General features: G+C 41.1%; 2 protein-coding genes across 2 annotated transcripts in view; one reads left to right on the top strand and one right to left on the bottom strand.

The window, feature by feature from the left end:
• The window catches only part of srbd1 (S1 RNA binding domain 1), an 85,280-nt gene extending 83,706 nt beyond the window's left edge, over positions 1–1,574 (bottom strand). Inside the window, exon 1 of the mRNA XM_069180026.1 lies at positions 1,333–1,574. The gene's annotated coding sequence lies outside the window, so the exon portion shown is untranslated. The remainder of the gene's footprint in view (positions 1–1,332) is intronic.
• Positions 28–17,537, top strand: part of LOC102694770 (protein kinase C epsilon type) — a 128,522-nt gene continuing 111,012 nt past the window's right edge. The window contains exon 1 of the mRNA XM_015362794.2: positions 28–1,227. Coding sequence (XP_015218280.1) covers positions 880–1,227 — 348 coding nt within the window. The 5' untranslated portion in view covers positions 28–879. The remainder of the gene's footprint in view (positions 1,228–17,537) is intronic.

The following is a 17,537-nucleotide window of genomic DNA, read 5'->3' as shown; positions in this document are numbered from 1 at the left end:
GACAGTCCCCTTGTGCTCCAGCTTGCCTGCACTCCCCCATCTGGTACAGAAGAGGCTCGGCGCGGCTCTGAGAAACTGACGTGTTTTGCGCATTTCCTGCATTAGCGTTATAGAAAAAAAAGGAGGTACTGTGGGTTGCAGGAAACCGACAGCAGCAACAGCAAGAGAGCAGCCTGAGAGCTGCAGAAGCACACAGACCCGAAAAACCACAAACCAGGGGCTGCTACTATGAATTTTTAAAGGGTTTCCACAGCCAGAGGTCAAGAAAGACGTCCCAATGTGCCGTGAGCAAACTGGATCCCTTTCCTCTCCCTTCGATAAGAGGAAAACGAATACTTTAGACCCCAAGCGATGCTGAAGAGCTCCTGCTTTGGTTTATTTTTCTGAAGGGCTGTGAAAGAAGAGACTGGGTGTTTTGCTCCATGGTAGTATTTCTTTTTCTGTTGTGTTTGTGTGTTTAACACAGGAGGATCCACAGCAAAAGCACGCTGTTCTGAAGGAAGGAAATCCCTTTTTTTTCCCCCAGCTACCAAATGTTTGTTTTCAACGCGAAACCAAAACGGTTGAAAAAAACAAGACAATTTACACAGGACCCGACAGGACCGTTTTTGGGAGCACTGCTTTGCATCCGATTTGTATGTGTGATAGAGTGAAACGGGACTGCTGTTTTTCCGTTATATGCAAGGCAAGATTCATACATATTCACTGGGTGTCGCACGAGCAAAAGGGAAAAAAAACTGCATTCATTTGTTTCTTCTCCAGCGAAGGCAACTGATACTAAAATATATTTAATTATTTATCACCCATTGAATTGGCAAGAATTACGCATCCTTTAAAATAACTAACCAATTCCAATCGAATAGTGAAACCATCATCATCATGGTGGTTTTTAATGGGTTATTGAAGATTAAGATCTGTGAGGCTCTGGACCTTAAGCCTACTCCATGGTCACTGAGGCACGCTGTCGGACCGAGGACCCAGACATTCCTTCTGGATACCTATATAGCCTTGAACGTGGACGATTCGCGAGTGGGACAGACGTCCACCAAGCAGAAGACCAACAGCCCAGCCTGGAATGACGAGTTCGTCACCGAGGTCCGGGACGGCAGGAAAATCGAGTTGGCCGTCTTTCACGATGCACCTATTGGATACGATGATTTTGTGGCTAACTGCATTATCCAGTTTGAGGACCTGCTGCAAAACGGCAGCCGGCACTTCGAGGACTGGGTATGTTTTATCGAAGTTTCAGTGCTTTTAATTGGAGATACATTCTTCCTTCACTGTTTAGCGTACACCATTGTATTTACATGTATTTTTCTCTTCAATTCCTACCTGAAACTCAGGGTAGTTCTGTAAATCGTGTGATCAACCCGCTGTGTATGGCCATGGCACCACCAACTGTAAGACGTGCTCGTCTTTGTTGACTTTATATTTGCTCATAACACTCAGTTTGAGAATAATAGTTGACTGTCAGGAATGCGCCCCACCTTTCATCCACAAAAGTATTTTGTCTTCCACGGCACTTTCCTGGAAACGTTGTTATTCTCTTTAAATCACATATTTGCCACTAATTTCGTTGCACCCGACTGGCTGGAAGGCTTATTATAAATATTCTGTCCTCCGAAGTATGTAATTTGAACATCACCGTACTTGTCTGAGCGCACAGCAATTGTGGCGTCTTATGTAAGAACAGACACCACGCAGTCATGCGGTATTGTACTTCTGATCTCACAGCAAGAGACCCAAGTATTGATGCTGATCGTAAAACTGCCAAATTGACTGTCAGACCGCCCCCTTCAAACTAATGGCAATTTTCACAGTTGCGTAATGGGTAACGACCTTGGCAATAGAAAAGACCCAAATGGATATACAGTACAGGACACAGCTGGGGTAGCCTCTCATACACGTCCCGAAACACATCCGAACCTTAATACAACCGTGATCTGGAGAACCCAAAGTTTCCCAAGTACCCAAACACCCCGCACGACTGATGATGAATTCATGTCGTTCTGGTAAATACTAAAAAAAAATAGTTTTAGATCCCTTACAATATTTCATTCATTCTAGCATTTGCTCCTCAAATCACAGTTAATCCAAAGAGGATCATTGTTTTGATTTGATAGAATAATTTTCCACTGAACTAAACATTTCGACTAAACGTTTGTTATCAGTGTGTCCAATCTGTAACAGAAATGTTCGTTTCAAGATAAGATGTGATGGCCTTGGAGTACAGTACGTTATTTACTGCAGCAGCCTCTAAACCACGCTTTTTTACGCATGTTTACACACTGATAATGATACGGAGAAAAAATGAAATATGAATCTGCTTTTGTACATAGGATGGACATACAGTACCAATTAGTAAAATATAATTTGATTAAAGTGCCTACTGAACTAATGCACACAATGAAGAATGGGAGTGCTGCCTTGTTTAGGGTTGTGTGTTAGCTCACAACACTTGAGTACTGCCCAAAGTAATGTAAAAGCTCATGCCCAACTAATGCAGATAAGTTTGATTTTAAAGCTTCTGATTGGAATGGTGACATCATATTAAATTTAGGGCCTATTCCATAAATCATATAGTGTGGTCTCTGACCTGAGCCAAGGTACAAATAGTTACAGTGTAACGTTATGCCTTACAGACAGGCTGAGTGCATTACACCATCCTAATGGAATGATTGTTGTTTAAATGAGCACAGCGGAAGATACTATGTTAAAAGTGTCAGTCTGAGTGAAAGCATTGAAACAAAAGCAATCTGAATATAAAGTATGGAATACAATCTTATCTGGTGCATCTATGAAACAAGGTCACAGTTGCTACTGTTTATTGGACAACTGCAGATAATGCCTTATGTAGTCACAATAGGTGCAGAAACATGTTCCCAATGTGTGTTGGGTTGAAGATGACAGGAAAAACTAGTTTTGATAGTTTTAGAAATGAGTGACAGTGATAAACACTTGCTTGCCATGCAAGAGGAAAGGTGACCGAATGTATTACCGAGCTGTAAAACTAAAGCTTGACTCTCAATTTGCTTGGATTACTTTTGTTTTAATTTTTTAGTTCTGAAAAATGTGTCGAGATGATAAAAATCAGAATCTTGTATGCAGCCCGTGATAGGCTATCACGCTCGCGCTGTCCCAAGCCACAACGTGGAGAATCAGTGGGCCTATCTGCCTTGTCTAACACAGTCCCCACATGACCATTGCAGGGTGCGCCCATGGAGCCAGTTCAGACATGCCAGTTAACCATGCCAGCTTGTCTTTGGAAGGTAGGAGGAAAATAGTCCACCTGGAAAAGAACTCCAGGGTAGAATATATGCAGTGTACACACAAGCTGCCTTAGTCTAGAATTGAGCCAAGGACTCAAGCACTGCGAGGCAGCAACATTAGCCATGTCACCTTGCTGCCTCATAAAACCGAGCTTTTGCTTTTTGCTTAGGTAGTTTTGGAAGGTTTCCAGCTTTCGGATAGGGTCGAAAAATGTGGATAAAGCATTGGGCTGGAGCAAATCGCTTTGAAAGTGGCCTGATATGTTTGTTAGGTATGTGTCTGCAGTATTCATATTTCCATTTTTTTGCAGAGGAGACATATGCAGATTAATTACACCTCACTCTTGTGCAGGCTGACAGCAGGCCCATCAGGTGGAAACACGGAAGAAGGAGACCTTTCCGACTCCTAGTGGCAGGGGGGCGCCTGTCTGTCACTGCAACCAAAGCAAGCGAGAGTTCGGCGTTCCAGTATACCCTGTCCACAGGGGTCTCACATCATCCTCTCCTTGGTTGTTTTTATCCGTCAGATGTCCACGTTTTGAAACACGTTTGTGTAGATACCAGTGCTGTATTAAAATCTGATCTTAATTCTGAATTACCGTGCAGTAGAATTTAGCCCCACCGCCCCAGGGGATGGGTCGGTTTGCGGAGTTCGGGCCCGGATGGTCAGGCTGTGCTCCTTCAGAGAAAACTGTGCAGTACAGAGTGGCTTCACTAACGTTAAGTGCAGACACTCCTGCCACAGCTGCCAAGGAGCCTTAAATGGACATTATGTAATGGTGAAGTGATTCAGCAGTGGCCTTTTCTGATTCTTATTACTCAGGGTTATTGGAAATTGTAGTGCTGCTCTGACAGCAATTGTCATTTATTTGTCTTTCTTTATATCGTGGAATTGCTGTAACTTGGATGAGCCTGATCAATTAGATGATGAAAGGAACATGGAACAGGTTATTTATAGAATTGCTTCCTGGCGGTTATAGATAATATCAGTTATGGTGGTAATTATTTATTTTTTAATCTATGGAGCAATGTAAAGTACAGCACTTAAGATTTAATTTTAGAAGGAGTAACAGTCCTTCTTAATGAGATTATTTGCTTGGAAGTGTAAACATTATTACTGTGTATGACAAAACATAGAAAACAATTTATGAAACAGCATTGAGAATCTGAACTGTATAAGTAACACCCACATTACTGATTTTTGGAATGAAATGCAATTCCTTTCTTTCAGCAGCAATAGTTTTTTCAATAATTAATACCATCCACTTGATCTCTGCTATTTTGTCTTGTTTTAGAATGCCATTAGCTGTTGTTTGTGGTATTAATCTGAGTTCATTTTCATCAGCGATTGAACCCTTATCAATTTCCACTATCTTACCTAATTAATTCAGTTACTGAAGTGTTAGCCTGTTGCCTTGGGACCATGTCTCTGGCCTGCCCAGAATGAATTCTTTCTTTCCCTTTTTTTTCCTGTATGAACTTCCATTGGCAAACTTAGTTGACATTTTGCTGCTTTGTCTTTCCCTGGGAATAGTTGTCGGTTTTGGCAGCAAAGTCAGATCCATTCTTGCAAAAACATATCTTCAGCAGTACAACCTGAAGACAGATGCTATCTGAACTGAAGGTTCTGGACATTAAAAAAAAAGAAAAAATAAGAAATTGGACTTTTTAATATTGGTAAAGCTTTAATGTTTTTTCAACAATAGTTGTGTTTTTTCATAGAACTTGAATGACATTTTGTATCAAAAAGGGCTGCTGACTACAATTTCATTTTTGCTCTTAATTTCTAACACAAAGAGAGGAGATAGAAACACATGCTGTGGACATTCTTTGATTGCACTGCTGTCTGTCTTGAGGCATCACCTGGCGTCTCCCTGTGCTTTACTGAATTAGCCTCTGACTAGTCATTAACCTACTCTAAAAGTAGGCCAGCCTTAAGACAGGATCTGCACCAGGCCTGCTACCTCCCTGTCTGCACACCCACTCTGGAAACAGGTAACCCAGCAGAGAAATAAAACTAGGAAAAGACTTTCAATGTTCACCTCTTCCTTTCTGAAATCTGTGTGCTCTGTAGGATACTTCTCCCTCACATTCAAAATGAAACTCCCATGAAATACTTAATGTTGCCCAAATTGCAAAGGCTGGTACTCTGAGATTATATCTTCATACGTTTTCCATAGTCTAGTAGCTTTAATCACTCGGCAGCTTTCTGCCACTCCTGCTGATGACTAACGTAAGACAGTTAAAATGTCAGATGCTTTATTGGCTATGGAAAAATAGCCTGGAGTCATTTGCTGCTTAATTGTACAGGGGACTGACAGATTGCCGTTTTAAACAGCTGGTTGGTGGTGCTTTTTATTTTTTTGTAGTTTTACTTGTGAATGTCACTTTCATAGCAGGTTAATACAAAGTTATATAAGAGTGGATAAACAAAACAACAACATGAAAGACAGTTTTGCAAGCAATTAGGGTAAGTAATAATTCTTCAGCTTTGAGTCCTTAAAGTAGAGATATAGCCTGATGCTTTAAAAAACAGTGGCCTGATTTTCCCTTGTAGGATAAGTATTTTTCAGTTTCTCATTTACTGTGGAATTGACACTCAGCCAACAGGAGACCAACTTTTCCTGCTGTGGTTAGGGGTGATTGCTGAGGTCCAGGCTTTATGCTACCATCCTTTGTCAATCACTGTATCTCTTTGATCGTTAGGAGTTGTGTAATGTACGGTAGCCCAGCCCATGAGAACTGTTTCTTTGTGTGGTATGACTCACTGGTGCTGTCTCTACACGCTCTCATGGAAGCTCATACTGAAGAAAAGGAATGGATGCTTTGACTCTAAATTACTATCAGTTAACTCTTAAAGGTTGTTCACTATTAAGATATGCTTTGCATTGCCAGAGTGGAGATACAATAGAAGACACAACCTATTTTTCATTCTTAGGAATTAATTTTTTGTTTTGCTCCTTCTGGTTTAAAAAAATGCTGTGCAAGGATCTACATATAATCTACTTTAATCCAAATATCCTTTGAAAAAAAGCACTTTCAATTTCAAGTACTGCTCACCCTTTAAAAGCAGATCTGTGTGTGTGCTCGACAGCAGTGTGGATCTGAAATTCCATTTCAAACCTGAGTGGCACTGCCCCGGAGTTCACTGCCCTGGAGATTCTGGGAGTGGAATTTAATTGATGGAAATTGTTGTAAGAGACAAAATGCTACATCCAATTTGCAATTAAAAGGAAAAATGCCTATTTGCTTTTTAAATATTGATTTTTACATGGGAATCCATTTGGTTTAGTTATATTGTTTACCCTGCCCAAAAATACCTTTCCATTGTACTTGTGCGCAATGCAGTTCTATAATACAAGACATTGCCCTTATTTGTTTGTTTTTAATGAAAACAGAAACTGGAAGCAACAGACTGTATGAAATGCGCAGGCAATTAAACCAAAATAGCTGCAGAGTGTGGAGGAGTACATTATTTTGCTATATGAACAGCCAAGGTGGTCTTCCACAGAGTAAGCTCTTGCCCACATCTGTGGGCTGTAACATCCTGCACTCTTCTGCTGTTTGAATTGTACCTGTAAGTTTGTCAGCCTCTGCATTGCCCTGTCACGTTTAATTAAGCTCCCCAGTCTGAAACAGAGGAGTTAACTGTTTATTCTGCATTGCCTCCATATTATTTCTGCTTATAAATATCATGAGCACCTACATCAGGCCCATTCAAATGCACAAGGCCAAACGACCAGATACTGCCGTGTTTGTGTTTGGTGCTTATTGATGCATGGTGCTGACACTCATTTATTATCCCTGTGTGAAAGCTGATCATTTTATTAAGAGAGGGCTCTAATTTTCCGCTGTCATTCCATCTGCTCTTAAAGAATGGAGAATCCTCTGGCATTCCCCAAGCAATAGTGCTCAATGAGCAGGTCATCAGAGATCAGGATTGCTGCTGTATGAAAATTCTTTTGTGTGTTCAAATTTAAGTACTTGGGTTCTCATCCAGTTTTCATGACTTTTGAAAATCCATAATTTGTTGTAAAATGTAGTGTCGAAAAAAACACTATTTCTAAAAACCTAAGTATGCACGTGAAGCCAAGCAGGATTTTGCTTGCTCTTTAAAGGCCTTTTACTCCCCACTCTCCTTTATTGAAGGCATATTTTGCTAATAGCCTGACTTCACTGAAGCACAAGAGTATTCCTTAGGGTCTTAGGCGATAAACACTGAAGGCAGGGTTTTGATGACAGAAGTGCTTGCGCAGGAGCAATTCCATTTATGTGCATTCATGAGAGAGTTTCTCAGACAGCTTGCTGCCAGCCTGAACTGTTTTATTGGCATGCAGTATGAGGGCAAGCTATCAACACAGCTGCTGGTGTCCCCATATCTGTCCTTGGGCGCTGTGTACTGCTGGGAAGGGAGCTGAGGATTGATTGCAGTCAGAGCTGCTCTGATAGGGATGCTCTTTCATGGAGTAGATGGCTCTGACCAGAAGCTTGTTTGGCCCATTCAAGGTGTTTCAGTGTTTTTCTCAAGAGTCCAGCTTTTGATTACATTTGAAAACATGCTTGTTGGCTTTCAGTATGTCTTGTTCTTTTGGGATGTGTTGTGTTTGCTTTTTTTCCCCATTCCCCCACACCTCAATGTAGAACACTGCTTTATTTTTTAATTGATCACTCTCCCTGTTTGGGATCACCAGTTGCCAATTGCCTCAGCTTACTTCTACTGCACTTAATGTCTTAATCCACAGTTCTTTAATGGAGCGTGATCACCTGTTGGAGGAGTGATATGTCTCTCACTGTCAGCACAGAAAACTCACAGATGCCTGGTGTTGTTGTGCTGATGACACTCTGGCTAATTCAAGCCTGCTCAATACTGGCCGCACTTCTTGGCCTCATGCGGCGATTGACCTATCCCACGTTCTGATCTGCAATGACTGGACTACAGGTCTCAACTTGCACTCTGAATGAGTCCCTTTACAGTACATGTTGAGCCACATGAGATTCTCTGTAGCAGCTTCAGTATCATATCAAACATTTTCCCTGAATGCAGTGAGTGGCCTAGAGTAGAGAAAACTACTGCACTCCCCACAGACTCAGAGGTATGGTTAGGAGTGGCACAAAAATGTTGAAAAGTAATACAATTGAGAAACAAATTATACAGAGGTAAATTTGAGCATCAAAAGAATTACACAAGGAAAAATATAATTTATATATTATGTGTCTTTTGAGCAGAGCGCAACAAAGTTAAATTGAAAAATAACCAGTGCCACTTCTGACTCGCTGAAAAGGTTGCTGGCCCTGGCAAAGCGGTGGCTCTGTGGCTCAGGATCTGCGCCTGTGGCTGGAAGGTTGCCAGTTCAAATCCTGCGGCCAGCAGAGGAATCCTACTCCGTTGGGCCCCTGAGCAAGGCCCTTAACCCCAACTGCTCCAGGGGTGCCGTATAAATGGTTCACCCTGCGCCTTGCCCCAAGCTTCTCTCTCCCTGTCTGTATGCCTGTGTGTCTCATGGAGAGCAAGCTGGGGTATGTGAAAAGACAAATTCCTAATGCAAGAAATTGTATATGGCCAATAAAGTGATCTTATCTATGAATTTTGTGATGTGTAAAATGACCACTGGCTCTGCAGGTTGACTTGTCACTGTGTTTTACATTTTCTCATAAGCACGTGCAGGCATTGTTGCAGAAGAGTTAAGTCTCAAAAACACAGCTGGTGATGTGTATCTCCCTTGCAGTCTCTCTTCGAAGTAGGACAGACCAAATTATTGCTGAATCAGCACATAAACATAACCAGGCTTTCCAAAAGCTCAAAACACATGTGTGCTGGCGAGCATTCTGAGTGTAGCCTTTGCGATCTGCGGCCTTTGCACTGAGTGCTTCAATCTGTCCAGGTGTTGTTTGTGTGTGCAGAGTGGGTCACTCTGAAGCCATGAAAGGGGGCTGGTCTGGTCTCGGTGACGCAGTGAGAGAACTCTCCCGTGCAGGACCATCACTGGAAGGACCACCTCTCTGTTGCCAGCCCAGTGCAGTGGCCAGGAAAGTGTGGGTGGAAGCTGAAAACAATGTTTCACCACCCGATCAATTCAGATACTGTAACGAGTCGCTAAAGCACTAACCGCAAAGCCATTAAGATCATCACAGTTACACTTTGGTAAGTTTTCAGAGGTTGACTGCGAAGATTTTTTTTTCTTCCTTTTCATGTTTTGTGACGGCAAAGTGAAAGACGGGCCAGTTGACCCTTGGTTGCCTTCTGTGGTGATGGTTAGCAGATATTAGAAGAAACTTTTCTATCTGATTAGTCACCATTCTTTTACTTGGAGAGCTTTAAAAAGGACAGTGTTGTTTGCATTATTAAAGCTGGTGTCTTGGACATTCATAAGTGATTAAAATGCACTAATTGTATCTTATGATAACTTGTGCTTAATGTCAGGCGATCTGAGATTAACATAATAGTGGGTTTTACACTGACAGGTTTCAGTGTTCATTTTCTCATTTTTTATTTCAGAACTCATATGTTCCACCTTACTGTATCACTAGATATAAGAAGCTAGAAGATAAAGTCCAATGTGCAACAGAGATAGAAGGAGCTGGTTGTCTAGTTAGAGAGGACGTTTCATTCTGTGAAAAAGAACTGTTTCTTCAGGTCGCTGGAGGCAAATTAGCTACTCCTGGAGTGGGAAGAAATTCCCCAAGAGTAATTCAGTCTGATCCATTTTGTTCTCAGGTTGCAGCTGAATTTGCCAAAAAGTTCCCATGGAAGCAGTCTTTCTGCAGGTTTTGCAGCAGACTGAGGCAAGCAGGTTTCTCTGGAAGTCTCGCTGTAGGTCTTTTTCAGTGAAAAGCTGGCGAGACTGAGGAGGTGACAGAGGAGATCCAGTTGGCTTCTTTGTACGGCTGGTGTCTCTAAATGCGTTCTACAGAAGTAGGTCTAACATCCCTCAATATTTCTGCTGTGTCGTCCAGGTTTGGCGTAATTACTGCCTTTGGGCTGCACTCCATTGTAGAGTGGAGGCAGTGTCCCTTTTTGATGGTGCCCAAGTCTAGCAGGAAAAGTCCAAGATCTGACCCTCACGATTCTTGTTTGCTTCCAGCCAGATTCATGCTAACCGCTCAGCAAACCACCTGGCGTGTTTTTTGTCATGCTGTCATTGCTGATCTTTTAAATTTGGTAATACTGTGAAACTACGCTGTTTTTTTGTGCTGCTGACTATCTCATTGTAAACCTCTTTAACACTGTTTTACAGTTTTTCCAAATCAAATTAAGTAAAGTTGGAAATTAAGTAAATGGAAATTGTCTTAAGTGTGTTCCTGACTCTACTTTATTGATGACTGGAGACTGTTATGCCTGCCAAAAGTGTAAACATAATGTTGTATTAATTAGAGATGTAAGGCTTTATCATTCTGACAGTTTTGTACACCTGAATTAGTATCCTGTTGTACTCATCTTTCTGTCTTGTGGCCCTTTTCCGGATTGCTCAGAGAAGCGAGCTCTGGAGAAGTCATCCACTGATTTAGAGCCTTTGTAGTAGGTATTATTTGTCCTGCCCAAATTGCCCTTCACATTAATTGAAATTCTGGGCAAAAGGTGAAGCACTCTTTGTGGAAGTGTTATCACTCCAATGATTTGTGCTGTCAAAGTCTGCTTAAAGCATGCTCAGTATAATGAAACTGTTTCTCTCTGAATTGAGATGCAAATCATTAAATTGGCAGACTTTCTTCATGCCCCTAAGGAGAGAGTTGGAGTTTATATGATGTGAATGTAATACTGGGTACTTGATTTATGACATATACTGCAGTACTGAAAATGTTAGGAAGATGTAATATTATTAGTAGTAATCTCCTTAAAATAAATGAAATAGAATTCTATTCATATCTTGTGCACTTTAATATGCTTTTTCTGTACTTGAAAGGACTAACCTTTCTCTTCAGATCTATTTGGATTACCTTGCACCGTTTCCATGCAAAAGTTTAAATGTTCTCCGCACTTCTAAATGTTTGATTGGTCTTTCATGTGCTTGGTCCCAGTCAGTTCACCCAGCACTGAAAAACCAAAGGGTTCAGGTTCAGGTTCAGTTCAGGTATTTTCAAAAATTGGCAGCCAAGTGGAGATGTTCAAAAGCATGGAAACTAAAGAGAGGGGATCATGGTCAGAGCACAAGCCCAAGACACATGAAAAAGAACTGGAATGCTTAAATAATTACAATAACTAAGATTTTGTTCATGATCCTTTACCTTAATGTACTTTTGCAACACTTAGAAACAAACTCACCCCTCTGTCCCTTTTTTGAATAGATGAAACTTCTTTGAAATATGTTACTGCACAGTAGACAGTTCTCAGTGGAGCAGTAGATGCCCCAACAAATCAATCAGTGAAGAGTACTGAGATGAGCGGCTTTTGGCTTTCATCTTCCGCACGTTGGTACACTATATCTGAACGTTTAAAAGTACAAAACATCCAGAGACACACAGCTCGCATTCATGCAGTGACTGTTACTTGTCGATTGACCTCATCACATTGCTGCAGTTCCAAGAGCCAATGGTTCCAATGGATTTATCACATGCTTTCAGGAATTTCATGTTCAAAATCTTTGTAGTGGTGTCTTCTGCTTCAGTTTTTAATTTAATCTGTGAGCTATTTGTATTTATCATACATAACAGAAAGGCTTGGGTGGATATCATGATCTTCAACAATATCTTTATATGCCTTGAAGCAGTACTTAAAGAAGCTGAAGGATCCTAATTATGGAATGTGTCCTAACCCTCAATGCTGTCTTTTTGTTCATGAAGGGAAGGTGCTGAAATCTGTCGGATTACAGTATATGCTTTGTTAAACCAGCTGGAGTGGAGTAGTCAAAACACTCACAGTACTATACTGTTGATGTTCACTACAACTGCTCTCCCTTGGAAAAAAAGAAGTGTATGTTTTTCTAATCTTGGTAACTGTAAGATATTTCTCAAAAACAGAAAGAAGAAAGTGGCAGGGGTTTAAAAATTCTCACAGTAGCCTGTTTTCCCTGATTATCAAAATCATCTGCCTACAGAGCAGGTTGAGCACGCGGCCTGGAATAGTTTTGTCTACCTCCCCACAGTTCTCTTAGCACTGACGACTAAGTCTAAGAAGACTATGAACTGTTTCTGTTGTGATCTGCTTGTGACTCATTAAGCTGCAGATCTAAGTGCGATGACTCTGTATTTTATAAATGGGTGTGAAGAATTGCCATTTCTGGGTCAAGATACTAAAATATTTTTGTTGTTGTTAACATTGTTTTTGTACAGAAACCGGGAATATCTGCTGTCTCCTCTGCTGGTTATGTTTCTGTAACAAAACAACTAAAAGGACAGTGAGGCATTAACCAATAACTTCTCCCAGTTAGGATAGCACAGGACCTCTGTTTTGCAGCTTAATCACGTTGTTAGATTTATCAACACTTCCGTGACTGTTCAAAAGGGAACTTTTTTGAGTCTCATCACCTGTTGACACTGAAGCACTTACAGTACTTTTTTTGATCTGTTAATCCTGAAAATATTTGAGTGCGGCCTTTTCGCTGGGCCTGCCAACTATGTAACGGAGGCCTAAGGTTTAAAACTGAACAGAAAGTTGGCCAACATGAGCCCGTTTCCTTTTGCTTAATGGGCAGCTGTTAACTATTTAAGAGACTGTGCCAGGAACACACACACCTAAAATGAAGAAAATATGAAAAAATAGAGGGAATTCATATTTTAAATGATGGAAGTTGAAAGTGAAATAGTAGGACTGAACAGTATACCTCCTATAAAATGTAATGTGTTTCCAAGTAGATAAGGTGGATGAAGTGCTTCCTATCAAAATCTTCTTAGAAAACGTTCTCCGATGCTTGTTAGATTGAATACCGTCTGGAGAACCTACACAAGGAGAGCTTTTTAGGGGATTTGCCTATCTATTATTGAACAGAAAATGGTTATTAATAAATGCAAAATTATTTTAAGGTCCTGTTCAGGTTTTGTTTTGAGATGACTCAGTGCGTTGATCCTTGTTTGGTGCCTAATGACGGAGTGTTCAGCTTTTAGGTTAAAGCCCAGGATCAAGGCAAGATCAGATGGGCATTTTGCTTTACACTTGCTGACAGGCTTGTTTTGCATCCCCAACTCTGGCACCGAGAACGGTGAGGTTGGCGGGCTGACATCACAGACAGAGAGCCCTGCTCCCTGAAAAACAGTTGGCAGGTGCTGGGAGTCTCCAGCGGGAGGCTAGGAAGACCAGTGCCCAGAGCAGCTGATGGAGGGGGCTGGGGAGCCTACCCCGGTGGAGCTATGTAGGGCCCATGAGTCAAATGATTACAGGCCTCTTTTGTGTGAGAGAGGTTTGCTGCTGGTCTATGGAGCTGTTTGTCAGTTAGCTTAGTACTGCAGTGCTTTTTTTTCCAGTATACAGATTTCTCCCTTCATTCTGTTCCTATGCTGTATATACAAATACTGAATCTGCTATCTAAAATAACATATGTATTGTTTGAACTTTCAAAATGGAGAGGATGGACTAACGTGTACTAATGCTAGTACGTCTACTATAATAAATAGTTTAGCTGTATAATTACTGACTGTAAAAATTTTACATAGAACATTGCATAAGTTCTGTAGAGTGGAATGTAATTAAGAAAGAATTCAAAGTAATAAGTGTACAATAGGCAAAAAACACACACACACAATGACAATTATTACAAATACAGGGTAGAACCAGAGAATCTCAAGGTTGTCTAAACTTCTGGGCCTTGAGGTGGTGGCAGACAGCCTTCTAATGCTTCAGGGGGTCTTTTTCACTACAGAGATACCAGGGAGGAGAACAGGTAGGAGGGAGCAAATACTCAACATACTAATAATAGTCTTGACAGTACTGTACATGGTGTCAGGGTTGCCAAACTGGGCCTCTGGCTCAGAGGCATTGTGGCAGGTTCTTCAGTAAGTTTGAAAACATCCTCCTAAATCTAAATCTCCCAATGGTTTATTTTCTTTAAAGAAAATGTCTTGTTTTATTTAAATGTTTGATTAGTCTGCTTCATGTTTCTTAAAATGTTTGTTATTATTGTAATGCCAAAAAATGTCTTAATACAATAGGATTGTAGTGGTTCTTTACTGAATTTATGTGCCCTTGTTGTCTGTGAACCTTGAATTAAAGTCTCAGCCAGACTTTGAGAAATTCTCAAAGCTGAAAGCCGCTGTTGTCAAAGCTGGTGCATCATAGACTTCTGTTTAATAATCATTCATTACAGCCTTTTCAATCTCCTTTTGAACTGGGGGGGGCACTTTTGAATGTGGCTTCTTGCAAAAAAGTTTGGGATCCTTTGCTTTTGGGGACATTTTAAGCATTCTCAGTCTCCAGGAGATGGGATTTATTCCCATTGTCCATCTGAGATGTGTGGAAAATGGAAGTACATGTTCACAGAACAAAAGGTAGAAATTTACTGTTTGTGTTAAATGCTTGACTTGCTGAATTTGATCAGCTTCGTAGTTGTTTTCCTTTTAAGGAGCAGGGGCCTGAATGTGATTGTGCAAAATGAATGCTACAGGTGATCTGTGGCCAAACAGTTACAGATTAAGGGATTTGCGTTAAGACAAGTGGATCTTTCAGCCTTTTCTGGCTGGAGGAGCCCTTTTCAAGGAATCCATCTCTTGCTTCTGGACAGTCCCTGATGAGCCCCTAGTGTCCCCTGACCCTTGGTTAAAAACTAGCTGTAACAGACAAAGTTCATATTTGCCAAGAGCTGTCGAATTTCCTAGAATCAATCAATCAGGACCTAAGCATGTCACTGATACACCTACTGTACTTGGTGAGCAGTTATCCAGTGTATGAAGGTTATTAATTCAATACTCCACATTTACACTGATAACGTTTCACAGGGAAAAGTAGTAACAGATTCACCAGGAGGGCAATTGAATGTGTGAAGTTTTTTAGAATAGATTGAAACAATTTCTGTCATCCTCATCTAGAAAAATCACTGTAAATGGTGTCATTTTGTTTCAACTGCAGGCTGCCAGCTTTTGTTTTTCTTTTTATAACTTAGCGCCCTTGTAGTGCGTAAAGAATTTAAGTGTCTTGGTGCGCTAAAAGCAGCTCCTTGTTGTAAACGCTTTGATGTTTCATGTGAGCAGAATACAAGCAGGCAAACCTGAAGGCTTTCCGCGTGTGAAGAAAATGCAGTGTGGCCGCCACTTGTTTCATGCGATGCGAAGCTTTGTCTGTCTTTATTAAACAAGAGAAAAAAAAAGGTTTGGCTAGGAGTCTGGCCTGCACAGATGTGCCCTGGCCTTTTATCCTGTGTGTGGGTGGGTGTGAGGGTGGGTGTGTGCAATGGGAAGTTCTAGCTTTTCAGTAGCCAGGGCTGCATGTTCTTTCCTATTGTTGATGGGCCCTGCAGCTTACAGAGCATCTATAGCTCTATAGCACTTTGTAGTGCAGGAGCAACAAAACTGCAGATAGTGGTAGTTTGCATGACTGTAGTGTTGTAGGTTATTCTTGGGTGTAACTTTGGGCACATACTGTAGGTAGTTGAAAATAGTACCAAAAGTAAATAGAAAAATTGTGCACCAGTTTTTTTTTTAAGTATCACTTTACATTTGAAGCATGAGTTCTTAATGATTTTAATGTCTTTTGTGTTGTGGAAGATGTTTCATACATTTTTTTTTATTTTTATACTATCATTCATTTTCAGCTGACGCTTAGATGACGCTTATTTTTTCTTTTCTTGAACGGAACCTAGCAAAAAGGTATTTTCTAATGTGGAAACTAACAAAGCTGTCTCAGCAGGCTGGGAATGAAGGCACATACATGCGACATAGATGATAGAGCTCCTGACAGTCTGTTAGCAGCTCTTCACACTCGGTGGGAGAGGGAAACTGACAGGGCTCCTGTACCTGCTGTTGGACTTCAGCATGACCGATCTAGCTTGCAGAAATCTCGCCCTCACCAGGCCTGTCTGCCTATCGCCTGCTTGAAGTGTGCTCACACTTCTACACACATCTATGACTGTACCTTCAGATCAGTGTGTGATACTGTACATCAGTAGAGTGCCTTCTTAACAATGTTAGCATGAGTTCAGTTTGTTCCATACTGTCATTGGTACTTTTGTTTTTTATGCACTCTGTATTATAGCACTTTGAGGAGTATGGATTTTAATTTTTCTACAGTCTGCAAACAAGCGCTCTACAATAGGTATTGTGAATGTAGACTCCTCGTCTTGATGTTCATGCAGTTCTGTTGTTTGAAGACCAGAATGTTTCTTGAAGCCATTGTGAGAAGGATTTCAGTTTGTAGCTAGAGACTACATTTGCCCTTAGGTTCCACTTTAATTTCAGTGATGCGAGGGTAGGGTTTTGTTATTTTATTTTCCAGACATGTGCCAGTTCACTGGACAGAGGTTCATCAAAGAGTGTCCAAGAGCGTATACAGCACTTTTTTCGTAGGGCTTTGATTTCATTTAAGCGATGCGACAATCATTAGGATCAGTATGTTTCCTCTGTACTTTAAAGCTTCTGGCTGCTGGCTCGTACTCAGTGCTAACTAGAGAAATGGGCCAGCAGTATAGGGTTCAGCTCGTATTATCACTTTCTTCAGTATCAAAGGCTTGGTGAACAATAGCCACCCAGAGCCACTGACGTATGTTAGTAGGGAAAGTGAACAAAAAAGCAGACATCTGAGAGCTGGCTGTTCCTCGAAGCCTTTCACATATGGTACCTCCTGTCGCCGATTGTGTCCCACATTAGTAATTAATAATTTTTCTCTGTTGGGAGCACATACTGCAGGAACTATGATGCCCCTGTCAATGTACTATATAGCTCTCTTGGAAGTCAGCAGATAACTTGTGTTTATTGTTTGATCAGATGATATGGTGATGGGTACAGCTTTTCTTGCACTAACTTGTAGCAATCTATGAACATATAAGCATTTGGGCATCTGATGTTAGTCGATTATATATCCATCCATATTCTAACTGCTTTATCCAATACAGGGTCATGGGGGAGCTTGAGACTGTTCAGCAAGCAACAAGCAAAAGGCAAGATACACCCTGGACGGGACGCCAGTCCATCGCAGGGCAAACACACAGACAAAAACACGCACGTACGCACACCTGGGTCAGTTTTCCCAGAAGTCAAGTAAACTACCAGTATGTCTTTGGACAGTGGGAGAAAACCGGAGCTCTCCGAGGAAACCCATGTGAACATGGGAAGAACATACAAACTCCATTCAGATAGCACTTCTGGTCCAGAAAATTAAGCCTAGTGCCACAGAAATAAATAAGCAATATA

Source organism: Lepisosteus oculatus, chromosome 17, assembly GCF_040954835.1.
Source record: "Lepisosteus oculatus isolate fLepOcu1 chromosome 17, fLepOcu1.hap2, whole genome shotgun sequence".
Lineage (NCBI taxonomy): Eukaryota > Metazoa > Chordata > Actinopteri > Semionotiformes > Lepisosteidae > Lepisosteus > Lepisosteus oculatus.
Note: the sequence above shows the minus strand (reverse complement) of the source record. Positions and strands in the feature narration are given on the sequence as shown.